General features: G+C 46.4%; 1 protein-coding gene across 12 annotated transcripts in view; it reads right to left on the bottom strand.

Moving 5' to 3' along the window:
• The window catches only part of NUGGC (nuclear GTPase, germinal center associated), a 54,449-nt gene that overhangs the window by 14,535 nt on the left and 24,037 nt on the right, over window positions 1-15,877 (bottom strand). For 11 of the 12 annotated variants that reach the window (XM_061132870.1, XM_061132866.1, XM_061132873.1 and 8 more), the window contains 6 exons: window positions 14,225-14,434; window positions 9,595-9,770; window positions 8,665-8,683; window positions 8,330-8,419; window positions 3,050-3,155; window positions 2,556-2,689 (listed from right to left, as the gene is read on the bottom strand). In XM_061132870.1, coding sequence (XP_060988853.1) covers window positions 2,556-2,689; window positions 3,050-3,155; window positions 8,330-8,419; window positions 8,665-8,683; window positions 9,595-9,770; window positions 14,225-14,434 — 735 coding nt within the window. The remainder of the gene's footprint in view (window positions 1-2,555; window positions 2,690-3,049; window positions 3,156-8,329; window positions 8,420-8,664; window positions 8,684-9,594; window positions 9,771-14,224; window positions 14,435-15,877) is intronic. The other variant, XM_061132877.1, reaches the window with a different exon arrangement.

The raw sequence follows: 15,877 nt of genomic DNA, 5'->3' as shown, positions 1-15,877 counted from the left end.
TTTGGTTTTGGTTTTCACAGAACTAGAACAAAACACAGTAAGAAATATGAGGGAAAAGATGGTGAATCTTGCTCTATTTGGCAATTTTTATGTAGAATTTCTAAAACGGAAAAGACCCTAATGCTGGGAAAGATGGAGGGCAGGAAGAGAAGGGGACCACAGAGGACAAGATAGTTGGATGGCATCACTGACTCAATGGACATGAGTTTGAGCAAGCTCCAGGAGATAGTGAGGGACAGGGAAGCCTGCTGTGGAGTCTCAAAGAGTCGGAACAACTGAGCAACTAAATGACAACAAAAAAGACAGCTGACCAACACCGCATGGGCTATTAAATATTAAACATTGACACTGCGGGTCTTCCCTGGTGGTCCAGTGGCTCCCTGGACTGAGCTCCCAAAGCAGGAGGCCCAGGTTCGATCCCTGGTTGCAGAACTAGATTCCACATGCCGAAACTAAGAGCCACTGCAGCCAAATAAGTAAAATACTGTTTAAGAGTCAGCATTGCTCACTTTTCACATTGAAGTCACATCCCGCCCAGCCACCTCAGCTAGTCCCTCCACTGGGCGCCCCCCAGGTTCACTGTCTCACGTTATCGGGACCAGCGCAATCCTACATTTCTCTACCCCTTCCCTTTTCTACGTAATAACAGGTCAGACAGCTTGGCTGAGCAAATATGATAGATGACAGCAAGTATGGAAATAAAGAAACACCAACCAAATGAGCACATCCAAAGGCTGTCAATTCAGAGCTTGCTGTAGTAAGGGAGTCAGTGGGCATCACCTGCATTTGGCAGATACTCAAAGGCCAGGGGCTTCCTTGGTGGCTCGGCAGTGAAACATTTGCCTGCAGTGTGGGCAGATTCGATCCCTGGATCAGGAAGATCCCCTGGAGAAGGGAATGGCTACCCACTCCACTCCAGTATTCTTGCCTGGAGAATCCCAGAGACAGAGGAGCCTGGCGGGCTACAGTCCATGGGGTCGCAAAGACTCAGATGCCCTGAGCACGCACACACACACAGGCAGGCAGAGGGGTGGGAAGGCTTTCGGCACCGTGATCAGAGACCCCTGGCATGGGGCAGCCACGAGTGGGGGCCTTGATGCAGGGATCCTGTGTGATTCATGAGGATGAGTGAAAAGATGGTGAATCTTGCTCTATTTGGCACTTTTATGTAGAATTTCTGAAATGATGAGTATATTCATCTCTCCTTGATTGGTCCTTGTTGGAAGCAGGGATAAAGATTAGGGAAGCCCATGAGCTAACAGGGTTGTCTCTGATGAGAGTTTAATGGCTAGCCAGTTATAGCAAAAATGTGAGTATCAACAACAGTGCAGTCTGCTGGGAGACTGTCATTTGCAGAATTAAAGGCAACGCCATCATTGCTAAAGGGTTTAATTTGGATGGGGGCTGTCACTTTCCAGCCATACTACTAGTCATCTGAATCAGATGGGTTGTTTTTGTGTGTTTCAGGTTGTTAAAAATTCTTTTTCTGTTTTGTAAGCAACCACTGCTCATGTTTTAAAATACCTAAGCATCATGGTAATCTCTTTGCAATAAAATATGGATGAAGGGTAAAAAATTTTAAAAAAAGGCTAGGGAAGCCCTTGAGCCTGGTGGGCTACAGTCCACGAGGTCGCAAAGAGTCGGATACGACTGGGTGTCTAAGCACAGCACACAGGGAAGCCCTTAGTCATTAACCAAGGTCTGGCGTTTGGGGCTGATTGTTACAGAAGTTATTGCCTTGCTTCTTAGATTGTTATCAGAGATAGCAGTCTAACTTCCTACATGTCTAAGACAGAGCAGGCTGACTTCGTGAGCTGTTTGCTGTAGATCAGGGGTTGGCTTCCTAGGCTGGTTGTTGCAGACTGTGGGTCAAAGTTCTGTTTTTACATATGCTTGTCTGTTTGTATATTCAATCCCTCACAAGGAAGCAATGCTTTTGGTGATTTATTCTGGCCGCAAATTTTTCTTCCAAACTTATCATTTAGCAGCATATCCTTTTTATGTGCTTGTGAGCTAAGTTGCTTAGTCATGTCTGACTCTTTGTAACCCCATGGGCTATAGCCCACTAGGCTCCTTTGCCCATGGGATTCTCCAGGCAAGAATACTGGAGTGGGTTGCCATTTCTTTCTCCAGGAAATCTTCCCGACTCAGGGATCAAACCTACATTGGCAGGCAGATTCTTTACCATTGAGCCGCCAGGGAAGCTCAGCTTACTCCAGCAGAAGACGACACATCTCTCCTACCATTAAACACACTCTACTTGATTCAAGTCTCGGGAGAGGCTAAAGTGACTATTTTTAACTTTCCCTCTCAGCCTATCTGTCACAGGTGGAAAAAGAAAAGAAGAAGATAAAACCTTCTTTTCTTTCCTTACTCAAAGGTTACAATGTTAACCCTCAGATTTTCTTTATTCTCTTTAGATTCTCTGAGTTTAGGGTGTTCCTCTGGTCAGAAAAGTCATTCCAAGTTAATTTTCTAACTTGGTAAGAGGGAGGGAGGGTTCTGCCCAGGCTGGGAGGCAAAGGACGCACAGCCCAGGGGTCTCCCCGGAATACCTGCAGGTGGTCCGTGCAGCTGAAACTGTCTGTGAGGAGCAACAGGCCAAAAGCTTCAGTGACGTACTTGGTCACCATCCTCTTCTTCTTATCCAAGAGCCTTCTCCTGATATATTCTCTTAACTTGGGGATTTCTGGAATTCACAGGCAACACCAACAGTTTGAAAAGGCCAGAGCTCATAGGAAACAGAATTCATGAAAATTAACAGATCAGGACGGCAGTCTGAATCGACTTCAGCGGAGGTCCTATGTGGGTGGGATGCTCATGAAGCCAACCTTTCTGTTTTCCCCAGGCTAGGGTCAGCAACTACAGATGGGAGGTCAGCAGTGAAGCACCGGGAACCAAGACACACACACATTTGCTCACAGGTATGGAAACTGTGGCAAACTACAAGTGTGGCACAGAAAGTTCTGTGGGAAACTCAGAGTGCCAGGCTTGTTCTTGAGAACTTCAGTGAGTGAGATAAAAATACATATATTTATGTGTAAGTTACCAGTTTCCTCCTCGGTGAGCAGCGCCCGCTGCCAGTACTCCTGGGCGCTGACCGTGTACACCAGCTCAGAGGCTTCCAGAACCCTGGAGTCAGCTGGCAGTTTTCTCTGAAGTAAGAGAGGCACATAGGGAACAGAATGACTCAGCCACCACAAAGGCAGCCAGGCCCCCGCTTCACCAGAGCCTTCAGCAGGCTTTAGCTCATCCACGCTCTGTTCTGCACGAGCCCCGTAAGGAGTGAGCAACATTCTCAAGGTCAGATGTTCCCATCTGTCCCCCTCGCAAGGGCAGAGGTCGTGAGGACATTGTTGCAGGGATTCTCTGCGGACTTAAAAAATAGCAAGTCTATTTTTGTATATGGAAATGTACACAGAAAATAGTTCAGAAGTGTATTTAACCTTAAAAAAAACACTACAGTTACCATGGGATCCAGCAATCCCACTCCTGGGCATGTGTCTGGAGAAAACTCTAATTCCAAAAGATACATGTACCGCAATGTTCATAGAAGTACTAAGAAGGGATGAAGAAGATGTGCTGTATATATATATGTGTGTGTGTGTGTGTATGTATATATATATACACACACACAGCAGAATATTACTCAGCCATTCATCTGTTGATGGCCACTTAAGATTGTTTTCATGTCTTGGCAACTATAAATAATGCTGCAGTGGACACTGGGGTGCATGTATCTTTTTGAATTAAAAACCCCATTTTTTAAGAAAATCTAGCTTTGTCACTTAAATCATCTTGCAGTGATAACACCCTGTCTACTTCTTTTACTTGTATGAATATTTTGATATGACTCCTTGTACAGTAACCTTTATTTTTAATATTATTCTCTACTCTTGAGCTTTCCTGGTGGCTCAGCTGATAAAGAATCCGCCTGCAACGCGGGAGACCTGGGTTTGATCACTGGCTTGGGAAGATCCCCTGGAGGAGGGAACAGGCTACCCACTCCAGTATTCTGGCCCAATTCCATGGATCCATGGACTGTATAGTCCATGGGGTAGCAAAGAATCAGATATGACTGAGCAATTTTCACTCACTCATTCACTAAAAGAAACCCAAGTTTCTTTTATAGTAATAGGTCCATGTTTGGGGGCAGAGAAAAAAAAATTGGTCTGAATATAAACTTGCTGCCAGTGAGCAAAGAAAGTTTTATAGCATCTTGCTGTTTTCAGTTGCTAACTAGCAGCTGACTCTTTGAGACCCCATGGACTGCAGCATGCCAGGCTTCCCTGTCCTTCACTATCTCCCGGAGTTTGCTCAAACTCACGTGCATTCAGTCAGTGATGCTATTCAACCATCTCATCCTCTGTTGCCCCCTACTCTGCCCAGCAGGAGATCTTTCCCGGCATCGGGGTCTCATTTGAAATGAGTTGGCTCTTTGCATCAGGTGGCCAAAGTATTGAAGCAGAAGCTTCAGCATCAGTCCTTCCAATGAATATTCAGGACTGATTTCCTTTCGGATTGACTGGTTTGATCTCCTTGCTGTCCAAGGAACTCTCAAGAGTCTTCTCCAACACCATAGTTCAGAAGCATCAATTCTTCAGCACTCAGCTTTCTTTATAGTCCAACTCTCACATCCATACATGACTACTTTAAAAACCATAGCCTTGACTAGATGAACTTTGTCAGCAAAGTAATGTCTCTGCTTTTTAATATGCTGTCTAGGCTTGTCATAACTTTTATTTCAAGAAGCATCTTTTAATTTCATGGCTACAGTCACCATCTTCAGTGATTTTGGAGCCCAAGAAAATAAAGTCTGTCACTGTTTCCCCATCTATTTGCCATGAAGTAATGGAACTGCATGCCATGATCTTAGTTTTTTGAATGCTGGGTTTTAAGCCAGTTTTTATTCACTCTCTTCTTTCACCTTCATCAAAAGGTTCTCTAGTTCTTCCTTGCTTTCTGCCATTAGGGTGGTGTCATCTGCATATCTGAGGTTATTGATACGAGGATATTGATTTTTAATGTCTGTGTGATGCTGAAAGGGCTCCCATATTAAGGGCTCCCATTGGCCGACATGTGAACTTGAACATCAAACAGAACACAATAATTCTGTGAAAAGCAATGAATTAATATGATCTTTAAACTGAGTAAAACAATAAGGTATTGTGAAATAATATCTGTATCTCTGTCTATCAGTTTCTGCTCTGAATTCCTGACACAGGGCTCCTGAGACTCTTATACAAAGAGGTGTTGGGAGAATCTTTCATTATAAAATTTAGTCTTTGACCCCAGTTCCCAGCACAGAACTCCCGAATTCCTTGGGATTTCTAAGCACACCCCCTTTCTCCAGAGAGGAGAGAGGAGCTGAAAATATAGTTCATAATTGATCATGTCTGCATGACGAAGCTCCATAAATTCCCAATAATATAGGGTTCAGAGAACTTCCAGGTTGGTGAAGACATCCACATACTTGGAGAGCAATGTGCCCCAATTTCATGGGGCAGAAGCTCCATTCCTGGGGAGCCTCCCAGAGCTTGCCCTATGTATATCTTGATCTGGCTGTTCATTTATGTCAAATTCTTTATTATATAATAAACTGGTAAATGTGAGTAATTGATCCACTGAGTTCTGTGAGCTATTCCGGCAAATAACTGAATCCAAGGGAGAGGAAGTCATAAGAACCAATTTGTAATGAAGTCAGAAGTCGTGTGTAACCTGGGGACCTACTTCTTGCGATTCGTATCTGAAGTGGGGGCAGTCTCGTGGGACTGAACCCTTAACCTGTGGGGTCTGATGCTATCTCCAGGTTGCTGTTGCTATTTAGTCACCTCCAACTCTTTTGCAACCCCGTGGACTTTAGCCTGCCAGGTTCCTCTGTCCATGGGGTCTCCCAGGCAAGAGTACTGCAGTGGGTTGCCCTTTCCTCTTCCAGGAGATTTTCCTGACCCAGGGATCAAACCCACGTCTCCTGCATCGGCAGGGGGATTCTATACCACTGAGCCACCTGGGAAGCCCTATCTCCACGTAGACAATGTCAAACTGAGTTAAACTGTAAGGCACTCAGCTGAGATCAGGGAGAATTGTTCAGTGTGGGGAAAACGCCACACATCTGGGGTCAGAACTGTGAGCACAGTAATCGTGTGCAAATTAAAAAGAGACACACAGGAACAGTAGGGCAGGTTTTCTTTACAGGTTTGCTAAAGCAAAGGCAAAATACTGTATGATAATCAGCTCAAAAGACACGCCTGAACATCAAAACCCGGCTCTGTCTTACCTGCCACATGCAGTTAGCCACCCTGAGCTGTGGAACGGAGCTCCCTCTCGGCTCCTGAATGCGTCTCCTGTACTCTGTTCCTATGGTTACTGCCTAACTCAGGTTCTGATCACTTCTTTTTTATTTTTGTGACACCACCTGGATTACAGAAAAGGCCTCCCAAGCTGACCTCGCTGCATCCAGTCTTCACCAGCCCCTCTTCCCGCTATCCATTCTCCACACTGGGCTTCCCAGGCGGCAGGAGCGGTAAAGAACCCGCCTGCCGGTGCAGGAAACGTAAGAGACGTGGGCTCAGTCCCGGGGTTGGGAAGATCTCCTGGAGAAGGGGATGGCTACCCACCCCAGTATTCTTGGCTGGAGAATCCCATAGACAGAGGCAGGCTCGGCAAACTATGGTCCATAGGGTCACATGGGGTCGCAAAGAGTCGGACATGACTGAGCGACTTAGCACACTCAAGTTCTTCATACTACTGAGAAAAGCACCTTTCTAAAACATTTCCAAATTGAGATCAATAACTGTAGTCCCAGGAGTCTGTCATTTTCCATGAATATTTTTTCTTAATTTTCATTTTATAATTAAAAAAATGAGCATAGACATTTCTATGAATGGCTATATAATCAAATTCTGCCTCATTTTTTCCAAGGCTAAATTAAATATGCTCCAAATGAAGGCCTGCAGGACAAGTAAAGGTTTCACAACAATTCAAACTGAAGAAAGGGTGGCTGGAGAATGAAGGTGTTATGCAGCCATCAGAGGGGCAGGCATGCAGACCCAAAAGAAGTTGTGCCATTAAGAGTCAGAACCACAGGCATCCTGCAAGCTGACATTTTTGCACAGACCCTATCCCATATACACCAATCTGCCACATTTATTAGCAGTAAATATAATCATGAATTATAAACTGAGGTATTGGCTTGGCCAAATAGTTCGTTCAGGTTTTTGCCAACCCAATATTTTATATTTCTACTTCCAGAAACAATATAATTATGTCCTCCACAATTAATGAGAACAAGAACAGCTCTTCTGAGTTTACTGCCTCATTGAAATCAGCATTCAAGAATTGCTTGGTAGAAGACCTTGGCTTATGTATGAGGTCTGATTATTCTGAATTAGAAACAAAAGCTTTGCAATTTTCAGTTCCACATTGTACACCAGACATTTTCTGCATCAACATAATTGAAGTCAAAATACAGAAAGCAGTTAACTATAGAACTGGCCGCAAGGCCTTCTGCTTTTACTATTAAACCCAGCCCTGAATATTTAATTTCAGCAAAACCATCTCACCCATCACAACTGACATTCAGGTTGTTTTCTTTATATTTTACCTTCAAGTTGGTGTCAGGTTTACACTTGCGAAAGACTATCACAGGAAGGAGTTTATGTTTGTAACTATTTTAGAACAGAATAATAAAAATCACTTGAGAAACACCAAGATTCTCACAGACCAATTACTCAAACTTGAAAAATAGAGCTCGGACCTTACATCCCAACACAGCATATGCCCTCTGTTTAGCTGTTCAGACCTATTTGCCTGTAGTTCACCCAGCATAGCAGATTTTTTTCAATCACGTTCTTCCTTCTATCTCGAATGCCCTTCTTCCTATTACTTCACCTCACCCAAGACTACTGGTTCTTTAAAATTCTGCTCAAGAGGCTGAGGAGTTTTCCCTGAACTTCTCAACACCACCTACCCCAACTGCCAGCATGACTGAAGATCCTTCCTCTGAGTTCCCACAGCCCCTCTGCATCCCTCTAGCCAAGCACGCTTCAACCTGCATGGTAATCCCTGATTTTATCTGCTCATGGTTCTCAGTAAACCACACACTCATTCAATTCTTCCAACAATCACAGGCAGTAGAGATTATTATTTCCCAGCTTTACAGATGAGAAAATGGAGACTCAGACAGGTACAGTAATTGGCCTAAGGTTGCAAAGTAATTAATAATAAGACACATCATCTACTTTAAAGCTTTTACCCAAACAGGCACTTGTGTCTCAAAATCTGAGTGGTTGAAAAGCAGAAAAATGCATAACAGAATCTGTTCACTCACCTTTAATTTATCCTTGAGAATTTTATTCCTCTGTAGCTTTATCATTTCATTTCTTTCTAAAACAGCTTCTCGCTGGCTCTGAATAGCTTGCTGGATTATAAGAAGAAATAACAGCATGGCAAAGAATTCAGGGTTATAAAGAGTAATATAAGATGAACATTTAGGGGGCTGCTCTTCATTTAACCCAGACAAGTGTGCAGGTGTTCAAATCATATAAAACTAGTCATAAAAAGTATAATTTAAAAATAACTAGTCCAAACTCAAGATGCATTTTTTGGTCTATCAATTATATCTCAATTGAGCTTTAAAAAAGAAAACAGCTAGTCCATACTTACATTTCCCACTTTTCTTTCCCTGAAATGAAAAATGGAATAGTTACTTATCTCATGATGTGTCACGGCAGTCTTGACTTCCCCTGAAAGCACCGAATAAGCCATGCCTTTGTTCCTTTTCCTAAGCTCTTTCTTCAGCCTAAAGGCTCTAACCCACCTCCAGGGTCCATTTGATAATGGTATCTTAATTTCTTGTTATTTCATTGTTGGTGGAATTTTCTGTGCCCTCACCCCCTATCCCAGTCAAGATGCAGACCTCTGTTGATGGACATTTTAGAGAATATCATACCGAGTGTGAAGCAAGTCAGAAAGAGAAAAACAAATAGAAAAATGGTACTGATGAACCTATTTGCAAAGCAGAAATAGACACAGACATAAAGAACAAACATCTGGACTTTAGGCAGGGAATGGGGAAGTGGGATGAATAGGGAGATTGTGATTCACATATATATATACACTATGTATAAAATACATAGCTCATGAGAACCTACTATGTAGCACAGGAAACTCTAGTCAATGCTGTGGTGGCCTAAATAAATCTGAAACAGACTCTAACAATTCAAAGCTGTACCACCCAGACAGTGTTACAGGAGTGTCTCCTCGCTGTGGGGCATCTACACTTCCCATATCCGTGGAGGCAGGCAGGTCCATCACACTGCGAAACACTAGGAGCTGCTGTTTGCATCTCAGACTCCTGAGTGGTACCCCTGGAGCTATGCAGAATTCAGCCTCTTGGGCGTTAAGCAGCTGCTCTGGAAGATTCTAAAGATAACCTACCCGATGGCCCAGAAGTCACCCGGGCATCTCTTTCATCACCAATGGTCTCTTGCCTGAGTCCACAATGCCCATGAGTCAAAGCTCTGTCCTTCCGGTAGTGACGGCACCTGGGACCCACAGAGGGAAGCCCGCATCCCCGCACGCCCAGAGCGGTACCTTAGATATTCCGGCAGGTGGAGCTTGTCGGTCTTGGTGACCACCAGGGCCAGGTCCCTGCAGAACCCTCTTTGGCAGGCTTTCATGCTCTCGTTCAGAAGGTCCTCGTGGGCTCTCCCTCCGGAAATCCTCTCAATGTCACTGATCACCCAGATCACGGAGCACTTGTCGATGGTCTGTGAAACAGGACCACAGCATGCTTAAGAGCATAAGTGGGCCTCGGTTGTAGCGTGTTAGTCGCTCAGATGTCCAACTCTTTGTGACCCCAAGGACTGTAGCCTGCCAGGCTTCCCTGTCCATGGGAGTCTCCAGAAAAGAATACTGGACATGTTTCCTTAATGTGTCATGTCTGTCCTCCGTGCTCTGCCCCAGCTCTCACCAACCCCCGCCAGTACACTCTCTGCAGCAGCCACATGAGCTTTCTGCACATTCCTGGATGTAAGTTGCGCATCTATCTTGGGGTCCTTGCCCTTGCCACAACCTCTGCTTGACCTCTGTTTGCCCTCTGAGATCACCAAGGGCCCCCTGAGGCTAGGTTGGTCACCCCATCTCTGCATCCCGTAGCACCTGTACTTACCTGCCCTGGTACTTCTCAGGCAGAGCCACTGGGCAGCTACTAGACTGTACACGGTTGGCACTCTGCACCCCTCCCCCGTTCCCCACCCAGACTGCGAGGTGCCGGATGGGAAGGGGCCACGTCATTCCGCTTGGAATCCGCATCATCTCAAACACAGTACCTTGCCCGTACTAGAAGCTTCACAGATGTTTTGGCATTAGTCATTGATAGAATTCAAGAAATCAGACCTTCAGTCCCAGATCCCTCACTAGCTTGATTTACTAAGCTGTCCTCTAGGGAAAGGTCTTGTTTTTCCAGTACTAGTCCTGGTCATGCATTGATCCCAAAGCTGTCACTGCAGAGCATTATTTTGATGTCTGGCTTGCCCTGCACATGCAGCATACTACCACAAGGTGGCAGCAGGGAGCCAGAAACCCATATGATTGAACATATAATTGTAACAATGATTTGATAGCATACGTATTGCTTTATCAAGTATACAACTTTTATGTGACAAGCAATTGTGACATTTCTCTGACTGTGTTGTTTTACCCATATTATCTCTCCATATAAATGGAAAACTGGTCCAGCTCCAGGATTAAATTTGTTTTATGGTTCCTCAGAATAGCACTTTGCACATAAAGGTGTGACAAGTTTGTGAGTTGCTAACTAAATCATTATTTGCTCTATGCCACTGGTTCTTAACTAGTGGACCTTTGACAATGCCTGGAAACATTTCTAACTGTTCAGACTTGAGGGGACACTGGTGGGCAGAGGCCACAGATGCTGCTAAACATCCCATAATGCCTACGTTGGGCCCCTACAGCAAAGAATTTCTCTGCCCTCTCCACCCCCAAGTCAGAAGAGCTGAGGCTAAGAAACCATGGTCTAGAGCAGGGGGTTTCAAACTTGTTTTTAGCAGTGGATCCCTTTTCCAAATGAAATCTTAGGAAAAACTCCAATGGTCCAACTTGATTTTTTAAAAGTAGAGCAGCTTTAGTTGAAATTGAGGTGGAGGGTTTGGAGCCCCCATCTTCTCTACAGCCCCACATCCTCTGCCCATGAACCTCTTGGCTTCATGGATCATTGTTTTGAAAGCACCCGTCTCAAGAGTCAAACAGACTTCACTGTTTTATAGAAAAGGTACATAGCAGACCCCACGAGGCAAAGGATTGACTTAAGGGCACACAAATCTGTGTCCTGAACCTCCTCCCCTACATGGATGGACTCAAATTCAGGCAGGAAAATAAAACCCATCTCTCCCTCCCACTTCCCAAATTATAACCAACTCAGGGAAGCGTCAAACAATTCCATCCGTTGTGGAAGATGAAACCTGCCAGCTCCTCCTCCAGGGCAGGGCCTCTTTCACCTTACTTCCCCCTGGTCCTGGTAAATTGCTGTTATTGTTCAGTCACTCAGCGGTGTCCAACCCTCTGCAACCCCATGGACTGTATAACTCTCCAGGCTCCTCTATCCCTGGGATTTCCCAGGCAAGAGTGCTGGAGTGGGTTGCCATTTCCTTCTCCAGGGGATCTTCCCAACCCAGGGATCTAACCCAGGTCTCCTGCATTGCAGGCAGATTCTTCACCATCTGAGCCACCAGGGAAGCCAAACAAAAGAGGACCTTGATCACAAAAGTTGTGGTGGTTAAATTTCAGGCCCCACATAAAGCTCCTGGCTGCCAGGATTTGGTAAAATTAAAATCACAGAAAACACCAGACAAGGCTGATCTATAAGACAAGAGCCTCTGGAACTGGGAGCGGGTGGATGGCCCCTGCCGCCCCCACACACCTCCCTCCTTGCAATGAGAATGGGCCTGAGAGGTCAGGGGACACTTAGGTGGCAGCACGGGGGAATTCGAGTTACTGGTTTTAGTTTAGGGAGGGCACTGCTGGCAGCTGGAGGGGTGGGCGACAGCCCTTGTATTCTGTTCTCCCTGGATGGAGGGGAGTCTAGTAACTTCTCCTGAGAGGATATCATAAAACCACAAGAATGTGGGGGAGCTGTTGCCAAGCAGAGCAGGCTGGGAACCATCGCTTCGCTTCAGCCCAACCTCCTCAGAGCCCGGGTTCTGAACCAGGTCTGCTGGCTCGTCTGTCTGAGTGGCCTTTGATAAGCTGCCCAGTGTGTCTGAACTGGCAGCAGCCACGACTCCGTCCTGTGCCAGGGGCCGGCCACCCCCCGAGGCTGCCACTCCCCATGCTGGCCTGGAACTCAGGAGGTAGCGGACGCCACCCTGAGACCTGAAACCCTGAAGACACAAAGACTCTCCCGGCCAGGCCTGAGCAGGCCACCAAGGATGACGGACACTGGGAGACTGCCTCCACCTTCAAGAACTGTTAGGGAAGCTTCCTGGTGGCTCAGTGCTAAAGAATCTGCCTGCCGGTGCAGGATACATGGGTTCCATCCCGGATCCAGGAAGATCCCACACGCCACGGAGCAGCTAAGCCCATGCACCACCACTACTGAAGCCTGCCCCCTCTGCTGCTGCTGCTAAATCACTTCAGTCGTGTTCGACTCTGTGTGACCCCATAGACGGCAGCCCACCAGGCTCCCCCATCCCTGGGATTCTCCAGGCAAGAACACTGGAGTGGGTTGCCATTTCCTCCTCCAATGCGTGAAAGTGAAAAGTGAAAGTGAAGTCACTCAGTCGTGTCCAACTCCTAGCAACCCCATGGACTGTAGCCTACCAGGCTCCTCCGTCCATGGGATTTTCCAGGCAAGAGTACTAGAGTGGGGTGCCATTGCCTTCCCGCCTCTAGGGTCCACAACTAATGAGGCTGTGTGTTGCAGCTACTGAAACCCATGCATGCAGCCCTTCTGAAGCATGGGCAGCTACCAAAAGCCCATGCTCTGCAACAAGAGAAGCCAGTGTAGTGAGAAGCCCTCACGTTGCAACTTGCGACTAGCCCCTGCTCACCACAACTAGAGAAAGCCTGCACACAACAGCAAAGACCCAGCAAAACCAAGAAAAAAAGAATTGTTAGGGGACTTTCTGGAGGTTGAGAGACAGCCTCAGCTGAGAAGGCAGGAATCTGCTCTCGGGTTTAAATTCTGCCACTCAGTAGCTGTGGGGTTTTGGGCAAAAGACTTCCCGTCTCTGAGCCTTCATTTCCTTAGCTGTAAAATCAGGGCACAGGCTGCTTATCTGTAAGCTGCCATCCCGATCTTTATGGAAAACCACAGTTGCAAAGCTCCCCTGGCCCACAGTCATTCATTTAGCACAAATCTGCAGAATTTAAAGTCTACATACGCCAGGGAAGCAGCAGGCCAGCAGAGAGATTTTTGGCAGCCTCTGTGCTGATGATGACTCCGGGACCTCTCCTGACCCTCCCAGCCCCTTCCAGCTCTGTCCTCTGCCCGCGTTCCGCTCCACAATCCTGCATGCCTGAGCTCCTTCTGACTAAGACACTCTTTCTTTCTCTGTCACTCACCCCCTTGGAGCTTCCCCAGGAAGCGTGATATTAAAGCCCACCCCACCCTCCCCAAGGGCTTCCCAGGTGGCTCAGTGGTAAAGAATCTGCCTGCCAATGCAGGAGATGTGGGCTCAGTCCCTGGATTGGGAAGATCCCCTGGAGGAGGAAATGGCAACCAGCTCCAGCATTCTTGCCTGGGAAATCCCATAACAGAGGAGCCTGGTGGGCTGCAGTCCACAAGGTCACAAAGAGTCCAACATGACTTAGCAACTTACCAACAACTCTTTACAACCAAACACAGGAGCAGCCTTCTGGTTCCTTGGTGCGTGGCTATCGGCTTCTCTGCTGTGTACCCAAATGCTGCCCTCCCTGTCTCACTCTGACCTTGTCTCTGCTCACTCTCGGGCCACTCTGTTGCTGGCCCTGCTCATGTCCCACAGTTCCAGTTCCAGCTCCCAGGCCTATCTCGTGATTCCTCCCTCCCCGATGTCTCTTGCCACCCATATCCTACCATTGCCCTGAGCCTTAGAACATGGGAGAATTTAACTCTGTCGAGCTCATAAAATCCATTAAGCGGAAAGTGGAACATTCCTTGCTGCTTTACAGAGAGCGCTGGGGATGGAGAGAGAGGGAATGAAGCCCTGTGGAAGAGAATCACCTTTTTCCACATCTCGTCCCTCTTGCTGTTGAAGTCGCCTGTGCCTGGAATGTCCACCAGCACAACCCCTTCTGGAATCAGCTCTGATTTGGGAAGGGTCACTTCCACCAGTTTGATCAAGGGCCAGATGTGTGTCTCAGCGGATCCTCCATCCCAGTCTCTCCTCTGGGTCCGGATGTAGGGGTCCAGCTTGACAGACAGCTCCTCTGCCTGAGGAAGAAGGACAAGGTCACGTACACCAGACGGTCTCCAGCACCTCTGCCCTGGATGGGCTGTGACTCAGGTTCAGCAGAGGTCCACTGAGTCACGTGAGGAGCAGTGCTGGGCGAAGGGCCCCAGGAGGCCTGAGGTCCTACCTGGAAGGGTCTAGACTCAGAACTACAAAGAACACTGGGAGATCAGGAAATTCAAGCTCCTCTGGGCTTCCCTGCTGGCTCAGATGGTAAAGAATCCACCTGCAGTGCAGAAAATCCAGGTTCTATCCCTGGGTTGGGAAGATCCCCTGGAGAAGGAAGTGACAACCCACTCCAATGTTCTTGCCTGGAGAATCCCACGGGCAGAGGGGCCTGGCGGGCTTCAGTCCGGGGGTCACAGAGAGTGGGACCTCTAACTAACACTGACAGACAGGCGGAGAAAACAAAAGCAGTGGGAAAGGACTTTAGGGAAGTTATCACTTCACTGGGTGATGATTTTATCTCCTAAATTCCATTCCAGTTCTAAAACCAATGGAAATCACCTGCAATATTCTAAGTTTGTGTGAGAGAGAGAGGATTTTTGAACTAATGTGAACATTTTCATGACCAGAAAACCCTGACTGTGGAAAATGGATCATGAAATGGTGACCATATTTTCTATGTTGAAAATTGGTCTGAAGTTGATCTTCAAAAGGTTTTAAAAGTTTGTCTTCCAAGTTCGAAAGAATATATGGACAGACCGGCATTTCCATGATATTTTAACCATGGTGAGTGAGATGAAGACTCATTCTCAGCCTGTTGTTTTTCCCTAAACATATTCATGCCAGCAACTCTGCGCACTGGGATAATTCAGAGGACAGAAGATTTGGGATATATGCAGTCACTGTTGATAAATATCTATAGAATGGCCTGAAAGAAAGATAAATTCTTAAGAGAGTTGAGATCAAATCAGAGAATATGTTGCTATCTGGGTAGGAAATAAGAGAGATCATCAAGGGACTTCTCTGGTAGTCTAGTGGTTAAGACTTTGTCTTCCAACGCAGGGGGCATGGATTCAATTTCTGGTCAGGGAGTTATGATCCCACATGCCTCACAGTCAAAAAACCAAAAAACAGAAAATATATTGTAACATATGCAATAAAGACTTTAAAAATGGCCCACATCCACAAAAATTTGTTTAAAAGATAGCAATTCTAATCAAATAATACAAAATTGTGAGAGAAGAGATGATAAAAGTTCTTTAAGATATTCTGATTAAAAAATAAACAAGCTTTGATAAGGGCAACAGAAAAGAAAAGGCACTGGGCTTAAGAAAGTGTGGGCTTTCTGTAAGAAGATGGGTCCAGTCAATAAACTGGGCTTCCCAAGCGGCAACAGTGGTAAAGAACCTGCCTACCAATGCAAGAGACATAAGAGACGTGGGTTCAGTCCCTGGGTTGGGAAGATCCCCTGGAGGAGG

This window comes from Dama dama, chromosome 29 (assembly GCF_033118175.1).
Source record: "Dama dama isolate Ldn47 chromosome 29, ASM3311817v1, whole genome shotgun sequence".
In the NCBI taxonomy this organism is placed as follows: domain Eukaryota; kingdom Metazoa; phylum Chordata; class Mammalia; order Artiodactyla; family Cervidae; genus Dama; species Dama dama.
This window is presented reverse-complemented; position numbering and strand designations above follow the sequence as displayed.